The sequence below is a fragment of the Vipera berus genome (genome assembly GCF_964194415.1).
Source record: "Vipera berus genome assembly, chromosome: 2".
NCBI classification, from domain to species: domain Eukaryota; kingdom Metazoa; phylum Chordata; class Lepidosauria; order Squamata; family Viperidae; genus Vipera; species Vipera berus.
Genome location: NC_138203.1, coordinates 235,890,832 through 235,918,541, shown reverse-complemented (window position 1 = coordinate 235,918,541; position 27,710 = coordinate 235,890,832). Strand labels below are relative to the sequence as shown.

The window sequence follows — 27,710 nt, the reverse complement described above, 5'->3', positions numbered from 1 at the left end:
CCTGCAAAGCGGCGAGAGGGGCGGGCCTGCGTGCAAGCCGCGGCCCCGGGGTGGAGAGCGAGGGCCGGCCTTGGTAGGCTCGGCCCCTGCCGTCGTGTTGACATCCGTCCCGCTCGGGGTTCCCCAAGGCGGTCTCGCGCCCCCCCCTTCACCTCCCCCCAGCCCCAACCCACCTTCGCTCCCTCCAGGCCGGGTCAATGCGGCGCTTTTCGCCGGGCCATGGACACCAGCGACCTCTTCACCAGCTGCAAGAAGGGCGACGTTTGTCGCGTGCGGTGAGGCCTGGGCCGAGGCTTCAGGGGGGCTCCGGGCGGGCCGAGGGTGGAGAAGGTGCGGCTGGCCCGTTTGGGGCATGACTGACCCCACCCCACCCCACCCCACCGTGGGCCGGGTGTTGGTAGTACCGGGAGGTATATATAACTCCTGGCGCTCGGGGGTTGGCCGCCCTTTGTATTTGTCGAGAGTCGTGGCGTGTTTTGCTTACGAGCGAGAACTTTTCAAAGTGGGTTCTCGCGTTTTCAGACTCTTCCAACGTGTGAATGCGGAGCAGGCTGCGCCAAGCGCTTAACTGAAAGTGCTTCTGGTTATATTAGTTACTTATTTGCCATCGTTTGAAAGATAACAGAAAATGCAGCCACTTGGCACGCAAGGGAAAAGTTGAGTCTGTTGACGGAAATGTACGGTGAACACTCTGGTTTAGTATTCGAGGTTGGGAACTAGCATTTGGGAGGAAATAAGCTGTATATGTAACCACATCTGTTTTTTTTTGTAGCATTTAGATTACAGGGGTCTTCAAATTTGGCCCTTTTATGACTTGTGGACTTCAATTCCCAGAATTCCTCAGCCAGCTTGTCTGGCTGAGGAATTCTGGGAGTTGAAGTCCACAAGTCATAAAAGGGCCAAGTTTGAAGACCCCTGATTTAGAATAACAGTAGTAAGATGATCAAAAGGAGCATTAACACCTTTTCTCATGGTGACTAACGTTTCTTATCACGCTACATATATTAAAATGTTAAATGAAGAATGCCTGGTTCACGCTTATTTGTTAGAAATCACTTATACTGTAGATAATACTCATTAGCTTTCATCACTCCCATTTCCATTTTCTCTCCTCCAAAAGCAGCAAAGTGTGTATGCATACTCCACACATTTGATCATTTCAAGTATGTGTTAGAATCCTGTGTTGGATAGTAAGACAAATGTGCACAGTATATTAAATATTTGGGACCCAAAATGATAGAAGGAATGCTGTGTTAATTTTGTTATGATGACCATACTTTTGACCTGCCCTCATTTACTTCTCTCCCAAAGCAACCGCTATTATTAAGTCTCTTACTCAAGTTGTTTCATGTTAGTAGTGGGAAATCCATCCTCCTTGATTAGGTTCACTTCCTGGTGACTTGATGGATATGTCAGTGCAGTTTTCTTGGCAACAGCATGGAAGTGGTTTGACATTGCCTCTGGAATGTTTCTTTTGTTTCTTGGCCTAGCCTTGGAATTACTGGTGCTTTACCGTCCAAATATTAAGTAGAATGAACCTGCCTTATGGTTTCATTTTGTTCTGTTTTAACCATCAGTCAAGTTATTCTAAATGCTGCCATTTAGCTGAGCCCCTGGTTCTTATATTCTTTCTGAAAAAAAAGTTTTTCTGCTTATCAGTTCTACTTCATCCCTAAAACAGCTGACAACTTCAGATATCCTAACACAGCTAGTTTAAAAAGTAGAGAGATACAGTACATGTGAGATGAGCTTTGAAGCAATTTATAAACATTCAGTCTCATACTAAAATTACATGGTATTTGAAGATAATTTGAATCTACTGCTTTTCTATTAAATGAGTTTAGTGTGCGGCTTGTAACAAGGAAGAATGTAACACTGTTACTGTATAAGAGGACATAATCAAAACACAAGCTAATAATTGTTAGCAATTTATAAAGAGGGAATGTATAAGTCAGCACTATAGGAATAATTATCAACTGATTTAGTCATCTAATGCTAAAAATTATCTCATACTAAGCAATGTCAGTTACCAAAATAATGATTATAACAGATTTAATTAGATTTAAATACTGGAAGTACACAATATAATCACAAACATAGACAGTTAATTTTAATGTTCTTATAACAAGTAAGAACATTTTTTTAAAAAAAATCTATGATGTAAAAGCCATACCAACCAAAATGTACAACAGCAGTAGTAATACCAGTAGATGAAAAGAATAATCCAATGTAGTACATTAAATGCTGCCATTTTAGGGTTTTCTTAATTGTTTTCTCTATATCTCTGAAGTTTAAGCTAAAACAATTAAAGTCCTAATTCAACAGTCTGTTTATAATAGTCTTTCCCCCCTTTGAAAATGATTTTTCAAGAAACAAAGGATGCTTTATTTTTATTTATTTTTTATTATTTAGTTTTAATCTCTCCTTTTATTACTTTATAAATAACTCAAGGTTATTTATATATACATACCTATATACATACCTAATAGTTTTTCCTCGTCCTATTTTCCCCACAACAATAACCCTGTAAGTAGGCTGGGCTGAGAGAATGACTGACCAAAAGTCACCTTGCTGGCTTTCATGCCTAAGGCAGGATTAGAATCCACATCCTCCTGGTTTTTATTCAGTCAGTGCAAATCTAAGCAGCATGGAGCAAAACAATATAACAATACTATTAATGTGTATTTATGCACATTAATATAATATAAACATATATAGTATTCATATCAGAAGAATGCTATTTTAAAAAATGATGAATAGCATTATATCCTTACTGTACTACCATTAACCTCCGGCATATGCATTCCTTATTTCCCAGTCCAAATGTTCTCTGATAGAGCTGATATCCTAAATTCCAGGTATGAAGAACCAATGCTATATTTGGTAATAGGAAATTCCTTAATAGGAGAGTCTCTGCAGAGAATGCTTGTCTCTAGTCCCTTCTACCTTAATTCCTGATGAATGGGAACTCTGAACATGTGGTTCCTGCAGGCGGATTCCATGTGGAATAAGCCCTCTTGATAATGAGACTCCAAGCCAGAGGTGTCAAACTCGCCACATCACATGACATGTTGCGACGTATCACAACTTTTTTTGCATTGCTGGAGCTGGGGTGGGCACGCATCCGCATGATGCAACCAGCCCACGAGCCAACAGTTTGACACCCCTGCTCCCAGCCATGAAGGATTTAAAAAGCAATAACATTGAATTGCACCTGAAAACAAAGTGGAAACTGCACTTTGTTGCATGCTTCTATTTCCTCGTACTATATAAAGGGACACTGTGCTCATATCAATAATACCTTAAAGAACTTTTGTTATTTGTTTCACACACACACACACACACACACACACACACACACACACACACTAGAAGGTTGGATTTGATCTACAGTAGGTAGACAAATGGCATAAGTGTAATATGAAAAAAATATTTTTTGGCAGAATCTCACTTATTTTGGTTGAGTCTTTAAGGGGGCACCGTTGCTGGGACACTTTTTAATAAAAATAAAACTCAAGCCATGAATAAAGTGGGTTGGAATAGATTCTTAGTTATTAAAATTGTCTGTTTGTCTTTCAGATACCTTCTTGAACAGAGAGATGTTGAAATCAATGTCCGAGACAAATGGGACAGTACCCCTTTGTGAGTGCTTTGGCCTTGAGACACCCATACTGTTTGGTATCCCTTACACAGGGATTTAAGAAAAACTAAGGTCTTTCAGTTTTTGCAGCATTTTTCTATCCTTTCTGGATTTTGTTTTTTTTTAAAGAAAATGCTTTTTGTTATAAGTATTTTAAGTAATCTCTCCCAGGTTATATGTGTGAAGAATACTAAAATGTCTAGCCCCTCTGTTAACCTGGAAACTTTACTTCCTTTGTAAAAAATATTCTGGGTAACAGTAGCGATTTTATCATTGCTTGAGTGTGGCCATTTGAATAAGTTGCTAGAAAAATCCTGCTAATTTGAATTAGCCAGTAGAATGGAAACATTAATTCTCATAATTTGTTTTCAACTTACATTCAGAGCTATATTATTATTGAAACAAAATGGCTAACATTTAGCAGGATAGCCTAAGGATCTCTAGAATTATACAAAATGATCTGTCACACCATAAAGATTTCCAATTATTCATTTGTAATGCAATTTAATATGTACTTGTGACTTTGCATTGTCTTCATTGTCTACAGAACTCATTTTTCGTAGCATGCTGCCTCAAATTTGTACGTTTGGAGTTTGCAGAAAACTTCCTTTAACCAGTCATTGCTCAGTCTTAAGTTAGCCATTTGCCAACTAAGAGGGTGGTAATCAACAAGTGCTCCTTTCTCTATCAAGTTGACCAATTGTTTTCTGTGGTTCTTAAATATCCCTTAACCTTTTCTTCACAGAAAGCAAAGCATATACCCTGTTAGCATGTATCTTTTGATTCCAAACAGAAAAGCTGTGCATCACCACTTTGTGAAGTGGTGTATCTTAGCAAACATTAGGACAGCATTTGGGAGCTTTTATGCTATAGCATATTCCATGACAGCATGTTAATGAGCTGAACTAAATGAAATGCCAGCTAGATGGTACAAGGGATAAAGTGTTGCAGGCAGTTTCTGCAGTGAGAAAACAAAACACCCATTAGCATAGCATTAGCTCATTGGAATGTGAGTTTGGCTGATTTTGAAAATTGGGGGGAAAATGAGAACATTTTTTCAGAGGGTGATGAGGAAACAGCTTATGTAAATTTATTTTGCATTAGTAGTAGTTGAAAGACAACATTGTGGGATTGGTGAGGATATCTGCTGTCTATGAGGTAGGCAAAAATAACTATAACTTTATCTTTCAGAATATTATGCATTACATCAGTCCTGAAACAATTGTTTTGGTTATCGGTCTGAATCTAGGGGGAAAAAAACTGAAGTGGTGCTTTTGCCTTAAAAGCCTAAGCAACTTCTGGACAGCTTAATATTGCTTACACCTTGTTTTATCTTGATTCCTCAAGATGAGACTGGGGAAAGGACTCTTATTGTGGAATGAATTCTTCAGGCAAACGTTTGCTGGCAGTAACCTCTTTCTAGAGCCAAGACATTTAAGTAGACATAGTTATATTTAAATCTAAGGCCAAGTGCTTTTTATCATAAGAAATTGCTGCTTAAAATGTTCATTATTTATGTGATCTGTTCCGGAAATCTTGCATAAAAGGAACAGAATATTTATACTTCTTAAAAATGTTAAATGTGTCACTTTTTTGGTTTGTTTGTTGGAGATGAGTTCTTCCCAACTAAAGGAATATCAGGTAATATATTTCTCCCATTATGTGGCTATCATGCTATATTATATTTTTCTCATAATGGGTTACTAAATAAACTATATAAGGCTGGTCCTAAAATATGCAAAGCTAATAACAAATAGGCCAGATTATAATTTAATATGATGTGTGAACTCAGTGATACAATTAGTAAGAGTGCTTAGGAACCAAGATTTTTTTTTATTTGCTACAGTTGCAGAATTCTAATCTTGTGTTTTATTGGAGGTATCATCCTATACTGTAGTGGAACTGAATAATTAACTTTTTTATTTTAAAATATGGTGCCAAAGTAAACAGCTTTATGAAAATAAGCTTGACTTTGAAAGCTTGGTTATACTGCAATAATTTGTTGCAAATGCAGCAACACTTTTGGATATTTGAATGCTTACAACTATAATTGAGCTTGGAATTAGGGTCATAAGTCATTGGAGTTGTAAGTTGAGACACCCATGTAACAAGAAGGAATTTTCCAGCTTTTTTCACCGTGGTCATTAAGGGAATGTCATGGTTTTAAGAAAACCCATTCCTTCAAGTGGGTTTTTGTTTTTGTTATGTATCCAGTGCATGGCAACAGCCACTAGGGGGCGTTGGCCTGGACGGTTTTGGCGGGAACCTCAGTTTCGGCGGGAAACCTAGGGCCAACCCCATTGGCTGAACGCCTACCTGGCTGGGTATTTAAGGAGGCCAGGTAACCCTTGTTCCTCAGTACACTACCCCCCCCAATAAAGAGCTGAACACGTACTCCGACTGGCGTCTCTTCCTTCTGTCGGACCCACTAAATTGCAGTTTTGCCAGAAAACGAGCAAAAAATATCACAAATCACATGACTGTGGAACTCCCAATTGGTCATAAAGCTGACATGCCCAACATGCAGTCAGGTGATTGCAGGAGGCATTGCACCACCCTTTACGATTGCAGAGGTGCATTATGGGCTGCAAAGTGCCCATTGTGTGGATGTTGTAACCTCGACTGGTCACAAAACGCCCAGTAGTTAAGTGAAGATATCTGATAATATCTTAACGTGGTAGGGGAGACCTGGCTTGACAGTAGTACATTTAAAAGGGATTTGGGTGTCCTTACTGACCGCAAGTTACAGGTTAGCCAGCAGTATGATGCAGCTGCTTAAAAGGCAATTGCTATCTTGGGTGCATTAATAAGAATATAAAGTCTAAATCACAGGAAATGATTGTTCTACTTTACTTTGCCCTGGTCAGACCTCACTTGGAGTACTGTGTCTGGTCCTTAAAAAGGACAAGGAGAACAGGTTCAAAGGAAGGTTACCAGGATAGTGAAGGGCCAGAAAAGCAAGCCTACAAAGAATGTGTAAAGGAGATTGAGGAAGATATACCAGAACATCTTCAAGTGTCTGAAGAATGGTCGCACACAAGTAGGGCATAGACTTATCTTTTATTGCCCCTCACAGGTGATGGTGTTAAAACCACAAGGGAGCTGTTTCAGGATAGATGTTGGGAGGACATTTTTGATTGTATGAACTGTCAGCCAATGGAATAGGCTGCCACATAGCATGAGTTCTCCTTCCCCGGAGATCTTAAAATGGAGGCTGATTACTAGATGCTCATCTTTCAGACTTGCTCAAGATTAAATTATATTTAAGATATCTGAACTCTAGGATTATTCACGTTCACTACTTTCCCCTGTATATGACATACAGTTACTTTAGTCTGCTTTGGCTTTTTCATATTAAAAAACAGAGCAATAACTCTGAAGAGACTAATCTTTCATGTAATTCTAGGGTTTCCATTCATTTGCAGAATTGGTGCTATGGACCAGCTTTTGGGACTCATGATGGATTGTTCTGTAAAGATTTTATTTTTATTAGTTTATTTCTGATCTCACTGTTATCTTTTATAGATATTATGCTTGTCTCTGTGGACATGAAGAACTTGTGCAGTACCTTCTAGCCAATGGTAATAAGGCTGACATATTCTTCTAGAAATAAATATATGTTGTCACTTTATGCCCTCTAGAATTGGAAGTGTAAAGTTGGCTAATAATCTTGCTGTGATGAAAACTGTAGTTCCTTTCAACTTGTTTTAAACATCAAAGAAATGTGGTCTTTTCCCCTTGGATCTAGCTGATCCACATTTTACACTAGAAATTACAGCTGTTGTAATCTATGAAATGCATAGTAGAAGAAACCTGAAAATCAGGAATAGCTCTTTTGGCATAGAGATCCATCTAAACCAAGCTGTAGCTCACCCATATTTTCTTGAGAATTAATACTGTTTCATAATAATTTGATTGCAAGGAAAAATATATTAAAAAGAAATGCAGTTAACTTTATACAATTCTTGTTACTTGAAAGTTTACCTGAGAAAATAAAGGTCAGACATTAAAACCAAATAACTTCTATAGAGCCTTTAGAGATTGTGGTTTAAATCTTAAGGCAGATTCATGTCTTAATACGTGAACATATTCCTGAGGTGATTTGCTGCTTTTCTGAAATTAGGGATACAGGTATAAGATATTTTTAAATTAAAAAAAATTAACAGAAGCTGTATGTAAGCCAGTCACCTAGAAATGAAACTTAATAGCTCAGAGTGCTAATATATAATACTCAATTCACTGAAATGACAAAATCAAATTATTTTCATTGTCTTTCTACAACTCTTGTACTTTGTATGTAAATTGATTTTCTCTATTATTTCAGCCAATTAGGGTAACTCAGTGTAATAGTCTAATATTCTGAGGACCTAAATTTCTCCACTACAGGAATTCAGTTTTTATTTTATTAGCATTTTTATAAGTTTGATCTAATTCATGGACAATAAAAATCTATTTTCTCTAAAATATCACTTCATAGTCTTAAATGAGCTCTTAAGTGGATGAAATTTAATTTCTTAAGCTTTTTTTTGGACCTAAAAATAACAGTTATGTCTAAAGGCGCTATAGAAATTATTTGGTTACCCTCTCAAAAATAGTACTGATAAAAATGTGTTATGTAATCTGGTACATTTTTACATTATGTAAATTATCTTCCTTACAGGTGCAAAATGTGAAGCAAACACCTTTGATGGTGAACGTTGCTTATATGGAGCTCTAAATGATACTATTCGGCGGGTATTGAAGGAATATAAGCAGATCACCGCAAAGTGCATGAAGAGGGACTACTATGATGCCTTTCTTCAACGGTAAAGAGATGTATTCTGATGTTGGCAAAAGAGTCATCTTCAGAGGGGGCTGTATCATTGTCTTCTATTTCTTATCATGCCTTCCATAGCAATCAAAGTGACAATTTTAAGTTATTGCACTAGGTTATATAGAAGTATGCAGGGTTCCTCTCCCTAGCTGTCTTTTGATCCTTAAAGAAGCCACACCTTTGCCTGGATTTGCCCAGTATCTGCATAGACTCAGTAAAATATATCTTTGAGCTGAAGAGTTGGTTTGTGCAGTTACTGTGGAAGTCCATGGAAAGACATGGCTTCTTTAAAGATTTTTGGAAAGGATTAGTGCAGGATTTGATTGCCAGGAATTTAAGTGGAGCGTGTAAAAAAGCTACAGTGGTGGTTAAAACTGTTCTTTCTTCATACAGTTGTAACTGGTGAGTTATATCTGAAGAATTTATCATCCAGAATAAAAACTGTAACAGTACAATAAGAAAAATAGGATTTATCATATTCAGTATTAATAATGCTTTTTTAAATATTTTCTTTGGAGAGGAGGAGGGAAAGGTGGTGATGTATGCTCTCATTGCATATAAATGTCAAGTTGAGTTATTCCACGCTGTTCTTGTTTAATCATGAAACTACTTTTCTCTCTCAATCTCTGCAGGCTTCTAGAACAGGGTTACCACAGTGACATTGTTTTTATTGTTCATGGGAAGTCTTTCTGTGCCCATCGCTGTGTACTTGGTGCTCGAAGTCCATATTTTGCAGAAATGTTTGAGACTAAGTGGAAGGGGAAGAATGTCATAGCACTGAAACATCCATTGGTAAGAAACCCACTCTTAGTTTTTCCCTGAATATTTTTTATATTTGAGACTTTCTTACTTGTCAAAAACAGATGCCAACAAGTTTTATTGAAAAGTGATGGAATTATGGGTTAACATTAAGATCATGCTAACCGAAGTAGCACACAAATATTACACATTTCCACTTTCAGAAACATTATTCTGCAGTGCAGATTAACATTCAGCAAATGTTATCTGGGAGCTTAATGTGTCCTCCTTAAGATGGCAAAAGTGTCAGCAATAAGGAGTCTGCTTCTGCCACCGTGTTGGATATTCCTAAATCTGACCCAACTGATTACATAGTCTGTAAATAGATGACTTATTTCCGTTAAAATTTAACTGCTGAAGGGAATTTCCCTTGTTATTTTTTGCCACTCAACTCCCAGTGACTCTGGTCAGATATATAAAGTAAAAAAGAACAAGTCTAAAAAAGAAACAATATTCATAAAACAGTGGGCACCCAGTAAGCCATCCATAAACATTCCCCTCAAGGGGAGCTATCCATTCATTTTAACCCAAGGCTGGGAGAAATTTAAAAAATGCTTGAATATGGACAAAGTGGGAGCCAAGTGGATTTCTGGAGTGGTGGGGAAGGGGGCTGTTTTAACAGGCAGATCCAGCAAAGAGAGATCCTGCTTCTTAGGTTCCCTATAGATGACCTTGCCCAATTAATGGAATCTGAAGCAAGCCAACTATCAGAGCACTCAGGGTGAGTGGACCTCAGAGGACTCGTATGGTTCCTCAAATTGCTAGGCTCTATATGCCATGTGGAGCTTTGTGGATGATAACCATCAACATATTGAATTACAGCCAGAAGCCAACTAGTAAACACTGTATCCCATGTAGCAGGGGTGTTACAGGACATAATGAGACTTGCCAATTTTACAAATGAGGCTGCATTTTGCACTAGCTGTAGCTGCCCAATTCAGCCAAAAGAATTTTCTAGGCCTTGTTTACTTTCTAGTTTAGGTCTCATTTATGTTATTATTTCTTTCAAACGTTTATATCTAACTCATTTGTTTCATATACAGATAAATCCAGCAGCCTTTAGCTCTCTTCTGCAATACCTCTATACAGGTAAGTCTAATGTGATATATTAAAACTATGGATTTTATTTCTTATTTGTAATAGGTTCTACATAAATTTGCTGTCAACATTTTCTTTGAAAGTTTCAGATTTGTTGGAGTTTCTTGAAAGATATTGGGAGTGAAGAGATCATGGGTGGCAATTTTTTTGTTGTGGATTAGAATTAAATAGTTCCAAATGTAGTAGCATAATTTTTGGTACTTGTAAAACAATGATTTTCAGTGGGGAAAAAAAGAACAAGAAATATAAAGAGTTAAAAGCAGTAAAAGAGTAGAATCCTCTTAGGCTTCATGTTAATAAAGTCATTTAGAAGATAACTTCTAAGATACCTACTGTATATAACCTGTTCTGTTCACAAGAGTATTAATTGGTGTTATTTTAAGCCACAGGGTGGCGCTGGAGTTTAAGTTTATAGCTATGGTTGTAGGGAGGGAGAGAGTGTGAGTTCAGAGGACATTGGTAAACAATAACAGGAATGAATTGAAAGAATGAAGTGATAATTAGCACTTTTCTTTTGTTTACCAGGGTGTTTGGACATAGATGTAGAATATGTAAATGACTGCAAGAGATTGGCCAAACAATGTCAGCTCCAAGATCTCATTGAAGACTTGGAAACCAAATGTAAAAAGGTGTATGAATTTGGTAAGTCTCCCAATCTTAACTGTCCTTCTTTATAGGAAAATGGAAAAGTAGCCATTTCTCTGACATTAATTACCGAAAGGTTAATAAGTCTTCTAACCTTTTGGTAATTAGGCTTTAAAATAATTTGGTTTAAAGCATTTGGGTCTTCATGGTGCCATGCCACTTCTCCATAAAGGATAGATGCCATTATGGAGATAAAATGAAGGGAGAACCCTAGGTATGCTGCTTCAAGTTCTTGGGGGAAAGGTGGGATAGAAACCTCCCACTTCTCTGGGAGTCACTTGATCAAGCTCAGCTCAACCACTTCAAAGTCAGCCCATGTTCATAAAAGCAGTCTAGCTATAAGTGACTGCAAGCAACTTTATCCAACAAATGTTTTCTTACTATATGTCCTCCCTTTTCTGGACTTACACTCTGAAATACACATGTAGGTAAATCACAGACTAACACTCCAACCTCTAGCTCATGTTAGAAGAACAGGTCAATAAAATAATCAGTATTTTAAAGTTTTGGTATTTTTGCTTTTGTTTCTTTTAGTTTCTTCCAAGCCAGGAACCTGTGTAAAAGTGCTTACAATTGAACCGTCAGGTAATTCACAGTTGCAGGAAGACCTCGCTCTGCTAGCAGAGTGCGCCTTGCCAGCTGAATTCAGGGTAGGAAGTATTTCATTTCTTGTTTCCATCTCTTTGATGTGTTCCTCCATTTGAATAATCTAATATAATTGCATTTAGCTTAATATTCTGCCAGGTAATTAGTTTGATCACTTATTTATTAGGCCCAGGATCCCCCTGAGTCATTAAGGTGTCCTGGGAGATGATTTACAGTTAGGTCTGTGCTGTATTATTGGCTGGGGAGAGGGTGAGTGCCTTCAGTCTTGTAAGAAATAGTGATGTGCCTTCTCCTCAAGAGACTGTCCTTGGATCCAACAATTCAGAACATCTTGTCTCCAGTTTTCTCTCTTTAAGGAAGGCTATTGAGCAAGTGTTTGGCTGCAGTTGCAGAGAACCCCAGAGAAAGCAAATTATCTCAGTTTCAGTAAGGTCTCAGGCTGGGATTTAGCCCAGAGACAACCTTGGTTGTGATGGTTGATTACCTTTTTGCCCAGCTGGGTTAAGACTTACGGAACTCGCCTTGTGCTCCTGGAATTTTTGTCACTTTTGATACCGTCAGTAATAGTATTTATTTGGGTAGGCTGTGGAGATTGGAAATTGGGAACAGTGTTTACAGCAATTCTCTTCCTTCATGGTTGGTTCCAGTCAATCCGGTGGAGTGCCATAGTTCAATACTCTCTCCCCTTGTATTCAACACTACACGAGACTGAGGTCCTCTGCCACTTCAAGATTTGATATTATCAATATGACGATGATACCCAATATACATTTGGATCCTGAGCTGGCCAAGTGATGATGTCAAGGTCTTATCCCAGTGAATGGAGACCATGTGGATCTGGATGAGGAGAAAAGAGCTCCAACTTGATCCTATCAAATTGAATGGCTGTGGATATTGAGGTCCCCAGGTCCAGGGATTTTCCATCTCTACCCTTGAATGGGGTTGTATATAGGTATGTAATGTGGCCTCTTGGCTTTCAGCTCCTGTCAGAGGTCAGGTGGCAGCTGTGGCCAAGAAGGTATTTGCGTAGCTTCTTGGATTGGGAGACCTTCAGAGAGTCACTCATGCCCTAGTCACCCCATGGCTCAAATATTGCACCGTTCTGTACGTGGAGCTGCCCTTGAAAAGCACTTTCAAGCTTCAGTTGGCCCAAAAAACATTGGTGCTGGTAGTTTTTAGCATGCCTCGCTGTGCCCCCATGACATGCTTATTTCAAAGCTTAATTGCCATTGTGCTTCCAGTTGCAAATCAATGTGCTGATTACAAACCCACATGGCATAAGGCCAGGTTATTTGAGGAACCACCTATCTTCCATGCTTTCTGTCCACCTACTGAAAGCTGGCAGAGTTGATGCAGCGCAGGTTTTTATGATTATTATTAAACAATGCCATCTGTCAGGATCAGGAACTATGTGTTCTCTGTCATAGTGTCTACCCTCTTGAATAAAGTTCCCTTCAGAAATGTGTGTGGCTTCCACTCTGATTGCTTCCAGAAGGCCTTATAAATCTGGCTGATCTACTAGGCCTTGGGAATAGAACAGATGTGGTCCTCTTGCTAGACGTGTTTCTGTGTGTATTATGTATTTTTTCGCTGGATGCTGATCTTGTTTACTTGTATTGTTCTATTTATTGTTACTTGTTTTGTATTGTGAACCACACAGAGTTGTCTTGGAATCTGGTGGCACCGAAATCAAATCAATAATGGCTTTGTAGTATATTAGATAAAAGCAGCCAGAATTGCTAAATTAGACATTATCTGTTCTCATTTTCTGCTGGCAGTCACACAAAAATCTTACTATCCTTCATGATATAGTATAATCCCAATCAGAAAAAAAAGAAAAAGAAAAACTTTGCCAGAGTATCCTAGTAAATTATTCATAGGCAGGACTAAAATTCTATCACTTGTGTTTTTATAGTAGTACAATGGAATTTGAGCAATTATTTCATTGCTTCTATCTAAGCCATGTCTTTCATATTTTCCTATATCTGCCAATTACATTTTAGGAAATAAAATATGAAAATGCACTAACATGTAACTCTTACAATCAAGATTCTTGGCTGAAAAATTATCTCATATAATTGTGTTAAGGATTTCATTATGTTTTTTTCTGTCTTTCAATCCCATAACCCAAAGGCATAAAGACAGTAGGGGAAACCCCTACCATTGTAACGTTTTATTTACAGACATACAGCAATTATATTAGAGATTATAATCCTGTGAGAAATTAAGAACACCCCATGTGAAGTTTTTTTTAGTAAGTACATAACAATAACAATATTTATCTTCAATCATTTAGTATAGAAAGATAAAGGTAATGTAATTGAACAAAAAAGAACTGTGAAGAATTGGCTTTGCCATATTTATTCAACAAAAAATTTAACAGACATTTCATTTCCTCCTGTACAAGAAGAGCACCCTTGACTAATTGACCCTTTTGGCGGAAACAACCTCAAACAGATGTTTCTTTTAACTGTCTTATCAGTCTCTAATGCTGATGAGGAGGAATTTTCTCACTTCTCCATGGAGAATGTTTTCAGCCGTGCTTAGCCAATTTGAAATCATTTTACAATATTTTGATGGGATTTAGATCCAGACTTTGACTTGGACATTACAGAACCCTCCATTTCTTTATATTTATTTTTTCAGCCATTCCTTGGGAGTTTTACTGGAATGTTTAGGGTCGTTGTCTTGCAGCAAAGTTCTCATTTGTCTGAGCTCTAGTCTTCTGACAGATGGTCTCAGATCATTCTCAGTCATCCTCAGATAGCCATGCAGTGTCCTGCCTAAACAGTTTCTTTAAGAACATAGACTGAATTACTTCCATCATGGTGAAATACTGTACTGCTGAAAGCTAAGATGTATCATATATAAAAATGTATGGCACTTTGAGTTCCATAACCATTAAAAGAACAGGAACATAAATGGGGGGGGGAGACCCATATTTCTTAGGGTAACCAGAGCCACATAATCTTGATGGGCAGTCTACCTACTCATAACTGTACTTTTGACATGAATTGATAGCCTCATTTCATCTTGCTTTTTTGTAATATCTTGCAAAAGGCTTGATATTGTCAATAGTCCCAGCTCAGAAACGGTAGTTTTATTTCAGTAGCCATTGTGTTTGGTAGAAATGTTATCGTTTTCCATGTCACCGAAAAAAACTTGTGGGTTCAGTCCAGCCTTAACAAGCACATGTTTCAATTCATTCAGCTCTCCAGATCCCACTTATTCTAGCCTTAGGAAAATGAACTTTGATATTTGGGGTTTGCCAATACTGGATGCCAGGCTTCAGTATTCACTGTTTTCCTTTGCAATATAGTGGCATGTTAGATAATAGAAAAACTGTGCTTTTCATTTTATAATAGTTGCAATATATAGTTGTGTGAGAGCTCTTGCGCTTCATACTGTTCCAAATATATGTGACTTTCACTCTTATTCCAAAGAGAAATTGCTAAAGTTCCCATTTCCTGTGGGAGAATGTGTGGCAGAAAATTGAAGCATGAGCACACGTCAAATAAAAGGACTCTATGAAGTTGCACACATCCTTTGACTCCATATGGATTATATTGATGAGCATTCAGAACTCAGACATTATGTGTTTTTAATTCTATGTTAAATCCTTTTCATATTTTTCTCTACTTTCCCTGCATTTTTGGCTCTGTTAACAAAAGTAAACTAATAAAACGTGGAACTCATAGAGAACTTTGGACTGTAAATCTAAACATTGCAGCAAAATTTTCTGATTTGCTATAAACAGAAAATTTACCATAAATCATTTTTATACCAAGTCTCCTGTTAGACAACATTTATTGTATTGTATTGTATTGTATTTAGCATATGACAGGTGCTCTCTGCTGGCCTTTGTTATGTATGGTAACTTTTCTGCTAATAGAAACATTTTCATTTATTTCTCCTGTCATTTGATTAGTAGGAATAGAATAGTTATCTTTATTAGACAAAGCGTGTAATAAAGCAAGTAGCTTTGAATTATTGCTTGAATATGAAGCTTGATTGCTGACTACATTAACAGCAATTAATGTATAATGGAAATAAAGTATGCATGAAAGGAAAAGGAACGCCTAAAAATAGCTCAACACAAAGCAAGACTTCAACAGAGATGTGGCTCTTTAATGTATTTGTAGATGTATGTATGAATAATGCTGGTTTACAGCTCATTTGACTTTCTGAGAGAGTCAATGTAGAGTCTCATAGTCTTACATAGACTGTAGATCTATGATGTAACAAAGAGTATAGGTTTAAAAATTTAAGGACAGCAGTTTTAGGATTATAGCCAAACAGTTCTCCAACCCCACGAGCCAAGGGCATTCTTTAATTTACTGAAATATCCTAAGAAATGGAATGGTTGGGGAGACTTAGAATGTCATTGGGATTAAGGTAAAAAGCAAGTCTGATCAGAGTTTAGGTTTAATCCTATGCCATGGTGATAAAAGTGGTAAAAAGGCAATATTTTTCCAATCATGTGTTGTGTTATACATTTGAATATATAATTGTATATTATGCATATACATAATTGTGCATTTATGTAGTGTACTATTAAATATACAGTACGGTCTAATACTAAAGTTGTTTTATTTCTGTTTTGTGTTTAGGTAGGCTTTGGAGAGCTGCCTTTTGATAGCACCGACAGCTTCAGTAGTTATCCTGATCTGTGTTTCCGAGTGTCAAATTACAGTTTCTTGTGTCACAAGGTATAGGATGCATTGATTTGATTTGGGTCGATTCTTGTTGTATTCCTCAATATTAAAAGATCTTGTATAGAACCAATGATGCTCATTTATTTATGTGATATCTTGTAGGAAATGTCCAGAATAGGAATGTGCTAATAAGTAAATTATTAATTATTAAACTTGTATGCCTCCCAACTCTCAACAATGAAGTTACAATAAAATCAATAAAACAAAAAGATAAAAGATGGCAAGCGTGATCAATTTTTGATCTTTAAAAAGTTTGGGATGGGTACCTTGTCACAGACCCTTTTCTGGATCCTGCTGCTTGCTTATTTTAACCAAGAAGATTCCATTATTTGTGTGTGTGTGTGTGTGTGTACATCCACATCTACACACATACATATGTGTACATGTACGTATTCTTCTCTTTTTGAAGGCATTTTTCTGTGGCCGAAGTGACTATTTCAAAGCTCTTCTAGAGGACCACTTCTCAGAGAGTGAGGAACTACAAACCCAACCCAGTATCCCCGTGGTGACTCTCCATGACATTTCAGAGGAGATCTTCATCAGAGTTCTTTATTACATCTATAGTGATGACACAGAGGTGAGACCAGGGTTCTTCTTTTTCAGCATGAGGCGTTTTAGACCAGAGGCCCCCAACCTTTGGGGCACTAGGGAACGGTTATGTGGTGAGAGGTTTTTTCGCAGACCGATGGGGGCATGGTTTTGTGTGCTGCCTGCATCCCACGGATGGGGCTTTGCTTTTGTTTGTGCAGACCGGTTGCTGGCATGCCGCGGCCCAGTACTGGCCACGGACTGGGGATTGGGGACCCCTGTTTTAGACTATTTCTTCTGGCAAGGACCACGGTGTTATTGAGCAAAATAAACATGGCAGAACCGGCATTGTGTGATGTTTGCTGTACTTGTATGAAGATAAATGAAAGTACCCATTGAATATTTATCTTCCTGCAATTTTTGTGATTCTTGGCTGATTAACCTTTCTTTGCTTGAATTTTACTTGAGGTTTTATTAATAAGCAGTAAAGGCATATTTGAATATAATTAATGCTTTTGTTCTGGTTAAAAGGAAGTTGTTTATTAAATTTGTACTATTTACTGGATTCCTGCCCAGTAAAATAATAATAATAATAATAATAATAATAATAATAATAATAATAATAATAATAATAATAATAATAATAATAATAATAATAAAAATCCCTTCCTACCCTTATAGGTGGCATAGGTCCTCCTCAGTTTCAGGTCCTTGAGCAGAGGCCTGGAAGTTTGAGGTTTCTGTGCAGTCTCTTGGCTGTTCCTAGCACTTCAGTCTTCTGGATAGAGAGCTCTGATGTCGTTTGTGGGATCTGTCTGAGCCTCTGTCCCTGCTTAGGAGAAACAGTCCCAAATGCTCATACCACCACTGGGACCTTTTTTTGCCCTTTACTTTCACGTGTATCTTTTCTTTCCCTATACGTGGATGAGGCTCACTCTGTGTCTCACAACACGCTGACGCACTCATGTGCATATATCAACACACATTCATTCTTTCACTTTTGTATTCCTGATAGTAACAAGGAATATTTTTGTAAGGTATACAGTTGGCTTATCGGGAAAGATGAAAAGAAAAAAAAAGTCCCAGAAGCAAAAACTGTAGAGATTTCCAAGAATACCACAGGGATGTATCCATAAAGCAAGCAGGAGTTGAGCTCAATGGAAGTGACTTTACAGTAGCCTGATGGCACACGGAGTGGTCAGTTTGCCAGTAGAGGGCAGTATACAGTTAGCAAACTGGCCAGAGCTAAAAAATAGTTTAAGCTGTTTTTATGCTGCATTTTCTTGTCGCATATAGTGCAAAGTCTTGGTTGCAGCTTTAGAATTTAGAAAATTCTCAATGGAACTGAACTCTGTAGCATGGATGCTATGTTTTCTGTACCATATGCTGACAATTCAGTTCTGAGGAACTTTCTGAACATGTATTTTTCACAAGTAATGATGGATTTGTTTAATGGGAATTATTCAGAAAGATAGAGGATATGAAACAATAGTCTGGTGTTTGTGATGTCAAAATGATTATAGACACTAGTCCACTAGATATCTTTTTCCCCCAAGATGGTGAATGTTCAGTGTAAAATGGAAGTGTGATAGCGCACATTCAGTAATTCATTATAATGCAGTCAAATAAGCAATGGTCTTTGGACAAAATGAACTTTAAGATATGTGCCTTATTTTTCTAAGTAGAAAGAGAAATTAACATTAACAATCTGAGCCATGAAGTTCCATCAGGTAGTAGTAGTATGATAGGTAAAATGCGAGGTAGAGACCTCATTCCCATGCGTTGAACGTATATCTCACATTGAGCTAGCCTAATTTCACGGCAGAGGAACTTTGCATGTGTAATTATACGTACTGTATGTACATGTGCACAGTACTTCATGTACTGAAAGGCAAGAACAAAGGCAGAGAATACTTACCGCCTTTCTTCTGAAACGGATTTTAGGCATTAGATTGCTTTCTGCAAGAACTGCTTTTTGCCTGTTTTTTGTCTTAGAGACGTAAGCGAAAGATAGTGCAAATCAAATCTTTATAAAGTCATAGACCAACATAATAGTGATAGCGACGATAGCAACTTCTTTCTGGCATAAAAGCTCAGTTACTGTGTCTGTCCTCTCCCTAAATTTATCGCATCAAGAAGATATGTTGGTTACTCCACAGTCTTGAGACATTGTTCTGTAGAGGATAGATGGTTGCAGGAGCTCCTGTCGCTCTGTGGAACGTTGTTTGAGATTGTGCACTTTCTCTTTTTCCCTTGCTGCCCTGCAGGGCAACAGTAAAGATGCCAACCAAGCCATCTGTCCTTGTTTTCCTTTAGCTAGCTAAAAAGCAGTTTCCAAGTTGCACTGTCAAGGTCATTTTGAATCAGGATTTCATTCTTTAAGATGTTACTTGGCATCCTTTGCAAATACAATACAGGTAGTCCTCATTTAAGGACCATTTGTTTAGTGACCATTTGAAGTGATAACGGTGCTGACAAAATGCTATTTAGATCAGTCCTTGAAGATAACGGCCATTGCAGTAACCAAGTGGTCGCCTGATCAGAATTTGAGCACTTGGCCGCCTGCCTGCATTTATGAACGTGGAGTGTGTTTCAACTCTTCCCCCCCCACCCATCTTCCCCCCCCCACCTATACCCTTTTGGCCACTCTGCACTCCGCTGCCTCTGATCTCCTGCACTTTGCCAGCCCTCCTACCCCTAGCCGACCTTCATGAGACGGCTTCACCTCTTAGCAGGAGGAAGAAGATAATAAAGGTCAGACGGAGGTGCAGGCAGGCTGATCAAAAGAGCAGAGATGCTGGGGAGAAGACAGGTTGATTGGGGGCGTTGAAACACTTTGTGGCTGAAAAGGTGAATAGTATGCTCCAAGCACCTGAATTTTGATCGCGTGGCTAAAGGGATGCTGTAAGACCCATTGCAGACCCATGATAAATACCATTTGTTCAGCACCATTGTAACTTTGAATGGTTGTTAACAAGGTTACCTACATTGTGAGATAAATAAAAAGTCTGAAAATATGAATGCTGTGTGTAATCATTAACAATATTGTAGGTTTATTGATCTTAAACCTATCAGGGATTTGAGGAATATGATCCTAGAAGATACTTATTGAAGTTAATACGTAATATCTGTTTGTAAATTATTGTTAATTATACAATGTAGTGATTACAGGGAAATGTTTGTGTGATTCTTCCAACTTCAAGTTTTAATTAATATGTACTCCTTTTTCTGTGGAGAAGTTATATTTTTACAAAATCATTTCATAGGAGAAATTTCTATAATGTGACACATACTTTCTTGAACCAAATTGACTCTACCGAATGGATTTCACTTCGCTTTTCAAATTTATTTCTTTGATGACATCATGAGCCAACTTGAGAAGAGAATTTGCTTCCCTCTTAAAACTAGCTTCCTTCAACCTAGGCAATGCACATTCCCTTGACTTATAAGAGGGCTCTTTTCATGATGCTTTCTGGGTTCTCTCAGTAATTTACACAATAGATATCTTTTTGGTGATATCTATGGTGGTATCTAGTAGTTGTTAGATAAATAAAATAAAACTACTACTATTACTACTATGGATTTAGCTTTTTGTGTACACTTGTGGACATTAAAATTATCAGTGTTACATCTTTCAATAGCAATAGCACTTAGACTTATATACTGCTTCACAGTGCTCTACATCCCTCTCCAAGTGGTTTACAGAGTCAGCATATAGTCCACAATAGTCTGGGTCCTCATTTTACCAACCTCAGAAGGATGGAAGGCTGAGTCAACCTTGAGCTGGTGAGAATCGAACTTGCAAACTGCAGTAGTCGGCAGTCAGCAGAAGTAGCATGCAGTACTGCATTCTAACCACTGTGCCACCACAGCTCATATGACTGTGATTTGTTGGATTTATACTACTACTTTCCTCAAGGAACTGTAGGCACCACACATAGTACTACGCCTTTAATTCCTCCCCCCCCCACACACACACACAAACAGTTCTATGATGTAGGTTGAGGAGAGAAGAGTGGTCCCAAGTGTACTTCCATGGCTGAGGTTGTACTGCAGTCTGCATCTCCTTAGTCCTAATTCAGATTGGGCTTTCAATCTGTCTTGTAGTGGGGCAATGTACTGGTTTAGAGTCATACTGAGTCTAGTTATATTGATGCCTTTTGTCCCAGCAGTTGTCTCCTGAAAATGCCTATGAAGTGCTTTGTGTCGCTGATATGTATCTGTTACCTGGGCTTAAGCGCCTGTGTGGGAGAACTTTGGCACAGGTTCTCGATGAAGACAGTGTTGTCAGCATCTGGAAGATTGCAAAACTATTCCAGCTGACCCGATTGGAAGATCAGTGCACAGAGTATATGGCAAGGATAATTGAGAAGGTAATAAAAAGGAGGTAAAGGACAGCTACCATAGATATTATTTGTCTGGCAGGCTGCAAATAATTATTTGATATGAAAGGTCTTTAAAACCTAAGTTCCAATAAGCGATTAGTTTATTTGTAAAATTTACTATTTTTTTATAACCATAAGCACAGTTGGTTTCTATAGAAATGGATGTCTATAGCAAGGAATGTCATATAGTGGAATAAACACTATTTCCTATGTTATAGTGAGAAATGTGATAACTCTGCCATAAAAATGAAGCTGTTTCTTCATCTAAAAAACTTTATCAATACAAATACTATGTACAATTACAAATTATATTTAGCCAGAAACACGACAACCCTAAATTTAAAGCAGTCCCATCAAGGTTATAATAGAAGAAAAATATGAACACTAACAAAAATCCTAAAATGCCAACTTTGAGTGAAATCAGTCATAGATATTCCCCTCCCAACTAATGATCTGATGATGTGAGCTGCAGCTCATGAAAGCTTATGCCTTTTAATAAAAAATATTTGTTGAAAAAGAAAAGATGCTATCAGTTCCTGATCTTTTCCCCACTTCAAGATAGGTGTGATGATACACTTTTATATGTTTCCATACTACCCAAAAAGTCATGGTCTAGTCTAGAAAAAAAAGAATACCTAATAATAATGAAACAGAATTGGTCTAAAAGAATACATTCTGTCAGTTGTTCTAAGATAGTATTTTGTGTTCTTAACCAACATGTGATCCATTTTAATTTTGTCAGGCCAAACCTTTATAAAATGAAGGAATTTCTTGGAATTTCTGTGAAGTGATTTAAATTTGTCATGAACAAAATGAATTCATAAGAACAGTTAATTTAATCTCTAAGCTTCTTTGAACCTCTGCGCCAATTGTGTTAACATCCATATAAGTGAGAATTGATGTAATTAAGAATGCGTATGACAATGTTCTATAAAGCCTCTATTACGCATTGGAAAGTTATTAACTTTTTTTTAGTTTAAACCCTGATTTGCATTTTAATGAGTGAAATAAGCATTTGATCCCCTATCAGTCACCAAGATTTCTGGCTCCCAGATTTCTTTTATATAGGTAACGAGCTGAGATTAGGAGCATTTTCTTAGAGGGAGTGCTCCTAATCTCAGCTTGTTACCTGTATAAAAGACACCTGTCCCCAGAAGCAGTCAGTCAATCAGATTCCAAATTCCCCACCATGTCCAAGATCAAAGAGCTGTCCAAGATGTCAGGAACAAGATTGTAGACCTACACAAGGCTGAAATGGGCTACAAGACTATTGCCAAGCAGCTTAGTGAGAAGGTGACAACAGTTGGTGCAATTATTTGCAAATGAAAGAAACACAAAATAACTCTCAATCTCCCTCAGTCTGGGGCTCTATGCAAAATCTCACCTCGTGGAGTTACAGTGATCATGAGAACGGTGAGGAATCAGCCCAGAACTATACAGGAGGATCTTGTCAATGATCTCAAGGCAGCTGGGACCATAGTCACCAAGAAAACACTTGGTAACACACTACACCATGAAGGACAAATCCTGCAACACTCACAAGGTCCCCCTGCTCAAGAAAGCACATGTCCAGGCCCGTCTGAATTTCGCCGGTGAACATCTGAATGATTCAGAGGAGAACTGGGTGAAAGTGTTGTGGTCAGATGAGACCAAAATCAAGCTCTTTGGCATCAGCTTAACTCGCTGTGTTTGGAGGAGGAGGAATGCTGCCTATGACCTCAAGAACACCATCCCCACTGTCAAATATGGAGGTGGAAACATTATGCATTGGGGGTATTTTTCTGCTAAGGGGACAGGACAGCTTCACTGCATCAAAGGGACAATGGACGGAGTCATGTACCATCAAATCGTGGGTAAGAACCTCCTTCCCTCAACCAGGGCATTGAAACTGGGTCGTGGATGGGTATTCCACCATGGCAATGACCCAAAACACACGGCCAAGGCAACAAAGGAGTGGCTCAAGAGGAAGCACATTAAAGTCCTGAAGTGGCCTAGCCAGTCTCCAGACCTTAATCCCATAGAAAATCTGTGGAAGGAGCTGAAGGTTTGAGCTGCCGAACGTCAGCCTCGAAACCTTAATGACTTGGAGAGGATCTGCAAAGAGGAGTGGGACAAAATCCCTCCTGTGATGTGTGCAAACCTGGTGGCCAACTACAAGAAACATCTAACCTCTGTGATTGCCAACAAGGGTTTTGCCACCAAATTCTAAGTCATGTTTTGCGAATGGGTCAAATGCCTATTTCATTCATTAAAATACAAATCAATTTATAACTTTTTTGAAATGCGTTTTTCTGGATTTTTTATTGTTAGTCTGTCTCTCGCTGTTAGAATAAACCTACCATTAAAATTATAGACTGCTCATTTCTTTGTCAGTTGGCAAACTTACAAAATCAGCAGGGGATCAAATAATTTTTCCCCTCACTGTACATCCTGTTGTTTTAATCTTAATTTTATGTTATACCTTTTGAGAGTACATATAGAGAAAGCTACTTTTATCATTCTAATTAAATTGATGGGGAAATCATTTTTCAGTTAAGCTTTAAGTAGCCCGTAGTACATTGTATATACACTTTGTGCATGTGTTTGTGTATGTGTGATGATAGATAAAGATAGAGATTAGATATAGATATATAGATGATATTGATATCCACACCAGTGTTTGACCCCAGTAGAAGGAAATGATCTTGTTTCTTCACATGTTATTTCACACTTGGTTATGGAATATAGAAGATCTGTTTGGCCAGCACCAATTTTTCCTAAGTGAAATTCACTGTTCCTTAGTCAATTTACTGATTTTATAAATGGTTTTAATTAGCACTCCCACATAAGTTGCAACATTCTTTACTTAACAGGCTTTGAGAGAGGTGTGAAATTCTTTCCTGTTTGTGAAAGTGCACCCCCCCCCAAAAAAAATTAACAGTTTCACTAATACAAAATTCCTCACTTATGTTTTTAGTAGGAACAAGCATGACCCAATTTTGCTTTTCATAGGCCCAATAATTGATTTTTTTCTAATTGTCCTTCTCATCTCCAAGCCAGTTTGACTAATCTCCCCAGAGTTCAGAATTCAAAGAAGTCCTTCATTGTTATAGTTTATTGGACAAAGCTATCAAAAACAGAAGCATGTATTAGAGACAATACTTGCTATGATGTGAGTGAGGCTGCAAACATTCCTCTGTGAGTTGTGTGTTTAAAAGCAATCTGGCTAAAAGGCCAAGGGTCAAGGTTTGATTCCCAAGATCCTTAGCAAGTTTTTAAAAGATTGTGCCATCACCATATCATATTGTTACAGTGTTAGAAGGCTGCATTTTTAAAAATATATTTTTCATCTGATTCTCAGAGCAGAATTACGCTAGTGAAAACAGTGGTTTTTAGGGTTACCTCACTTGCACTCATATGCTGCAGGATTCTGTGCTCTGAGAATTTACTTTGGTTGCCATTGACAGCATAAGTGAAAACAGTCTGATAAAAGATTCTTCTGGATTTATCCATTTTCTGTCTCTTGTTTCTTCAGTTAGTGGAGTTTGAGGAATTTGCAGCAGCAGTGAAAGAGAATGCTGACGCAGTGGAGGAGCGGCAGGAGACGGACTCTATTCCTCTTGTGGACGACATCCGTTTTCACATAACCAGCAATGTTCAAACGTACAGTGCCATTGAAGAGGCTAACCAGAAATTAGATGCTCTGGATAATCTTTTGGCTAGTATTGGACTTGAATGTTAATCTGGGAGATTTTCTTGTGTAATTATACGAAGTATCAGTTCAGAGTTCATTTCTGCAAAGTTCACATCTTTTTCTTTCTATTTTGATTTTCCCATTTCTTGTATGTTTTCACGTTGCTGACTACAGCATCTGAATTAATATTTTTCTCCTTCCAGGAAACAGGTCCCCAGAAGAATCTGTAATTTGAAAACATGGTTAGGTGTCTGTTATATTGTTGATGAAAGATTTGCATGTAATGAATGTACTATTTGGCATACAACCAATTACTGCAGTCCAAAACAGCCCAATGAAAATGGGTCCATCCTTCAGAATATTGCCATTCCTGCTGGGTAAAGAAGGAAATAAAAGCTTTTACTGAATTATAAGAATATGAAGTTGGTGGACTAAAAGCTGAGATTGCCTGCTGTTAGTCTTACAGCCTTATCTTCCAAATGTGCACAGCTGGAACTGAGCAGACCCTCAGTTTTCTATTCTGGCTGCCTTATTCATCAGGTGATCAAGTCCATTTACTTTTTTTAAAAAAAATCTAATCCTTGAAATAAAATATTTTGTCACCATATGGTGCAAAAGCTCTTGCCCCCTCTCCTTTTCCTGCTGTTTTATAGGGACACTGAGACAAGAAGGTTTAGTATATCTGCATATCTGTAGATAGTAATGTTCTTTTGATTTTACTGTGCTTGGGGATTTACTTATGTGATTTCCAAATTTCAGCATGGAGTATGTATGTACAAGTGACTGTGTTGTACTTGCATGATACCACAATGGACTGATGGAACATTGTTTCCCTTTGCAGTGGAAGCATAAATTTGTTTTGTGAAGATCCCAATATTGTGAGGCAATAGAAGGCATCACCTTGCTAGCTAGTTCTACCCTTTGATATATTGAATGGCAGATGAGAATATATTCACATGTCATAGTATATACAGTGCAATATTTTAGGATATACATCATTTGATTTAAGTCAGTTCACTTTAAGGTTTCCTAGGTGAAGGTCTGTATGAAAATTTAACTATATTTTGTTGGACGCAGTGAGGTGTGTGTCATCCATATGTACACAGTTCTGATGTCTACAGTCACCTGTCAATAACAGATGTTCTAGCTGGCTCTATGTAATTGATTGGCAGGTTTCCTAAATGAGACTGGTGCTGTTTCCCCATACTGTATGTATTCAATCTAGGGTGTGTGTGTGTGTGTGTATCTCATGAGATTAGTTTAATTACTAAGTTCAGAACTGCATAGCAGAGATATAGAGGTGCCCTGAACTACTATTTGTCAAGTTTTCTATCTGACCTTTCATAATCTGCATCGTCATGCCATATTTTCATGTTGTGCAGAAAAGACAATTCAGACTGGTTATTAAGATCTTTGTAAGTAAATAGTGTCTCACCACTGTCCAGTTCATTATGTTCTTTGTTATTCCCCCCATTGATATGAATGATAGATGGAAAATGCATTGTGGCCATTCAGACAGTGGGAGGGGGGAGGGATAGGAAATGCAATGAAATAAGTGCTTAATATAGAAACCATACTAGGTAGATCAGCCAGGGTTCTGTGTCACCCAACCACTCTAGAATTATGTGCTCATTATTAGATAAATTTGACAAGAAAAGAACTAAATTCCCATTTGGATTATCCTGACATTATGAGGAAATATTGTTCTATATTACAGTAATACTGTAAGTAAGTCTTACAGCAATTGCGTTGGTAGATTAACTTTAGTGAGACATTGATGTGACAAAAATGATGTTGGACACTAGCACAGTTTCCATGCACTGATAACTCTTTACACGTAAGGTCAAGAAGTTGTGTATTCTTAATAGTATGCCAAGAAAAGCATACCCTTAAAGGAATGGTGCTTATTTAAAAGCACAAGGAACTAGACTGTTATTCACAAGCCATAAATAAAAGCCTAGCCAGGATCTTTCTTTTCCTGCGTTTTACCAGGAAAATGAAGGGAACTAAAATGCTGGATTTCTTGACATTTCTTTTTGGCAAACATCTTTGGCAAATATAGAATCTTTCTTGTACCAACTTATTAGCCCCCTCCAGTGAATAAATGGACATCATACTGGAATAAATCATAAGCTTTTCTGTTTCCATTTTTTATTTGAACAGTAAATTATTGCAACAGAAACAAAGCACAGTAAGCTTTTTTATACATAGCATCCTAGTGTTCTCTCCCTTGCAAGTGTCTAGTAAAGTTAACATGATATAAGCACAGAAAAACTACTGTTAATTGCATTTGGATTTTTTTAAAAATAATATCTTTTTAAAGATATTGTCAAGTGAAGATCCAGTTAACTTTTAGATAGGCAGTGAAGGTGGCCGAACAAAGCTTTGTTTATAATACAAAGAGAATGGTAAGTAAATTCAGAATGAATTGTGTTTCTCACTACAACTGCTTGATGAGCCATCCCTTGGTCTGTCTTGTATTTTGTTGCTTCCCTTGTATAAATCAGAGTTGTGGATAAAAACAGACTAGTACCTATTTAACATACAGTGAAAGGTCACCTCCCTTAAATCCAAAGAAGTTAGGAAAATAATGGATCTCTTAATTATTTATTGTTAGTCTTCCTGGCTATTAATTGCATTGTAGAGAGTTTAAATGTCAGACTTATTATTATAATGACCTTACTTTAACTTGGCCCTCTGTTATTTAAAATAAAAAGAATGTAAAGCTTTACAGAATGGCAATATAATTATATATTTTAAAGCTTAATATATAAGCATGTGTGCAGCAATAAAGAGTCTATTTCATTAA

At 37.7% G+C, this 27,710-nt stretch overlaps 1 protein-coding gene across 3 annotated transcripts; it reads left to right on the top strand.

Moving 5' to 3' along the window:
* On the top strand, positions 1–27,710 carry ABTB1 (ankyrin repeat and BTB domain containing 1). 3 transcript variants are annotated; one of them, XM_081317739.1, is made up of 12 exons: positions 1–275; positions 3,580–3,642; positions 7,166–7,221; positions 8,301–8,445; positions 9,086–9,245; positions 10,295–10,340; positions 10,875–10,991; positions 11,529–11,644; positions 16,211–16,309; positions 16,725–16,892; positions 21,016–21,216; positions 24,743–27,710. In XM_081317739.1, the coding sequence occupies exons 1-12, from the start codon at positions 220–222 to the stop codon at positions 24,947–24,949; spliced, it is 1,434 nt and encodes a 477-aa protein (XP_081173865.1). In that variant the 5' UTR covers positions 1–219; the 3' UTR covers positions 24,950–27,710. The 3 variants fall into 3 exon arrangements, with proteins under 3 accessions (XP_081173865.1, XP_081173864.1, XP_081173866.1); XM_081317738.1 differs by having other exon boundaries at positions 21,013–21,216; XM_081317740.1 differs by lacking the exon at positions 10,875–10,991 and having other exon boundaries at positions 21,013–21,216.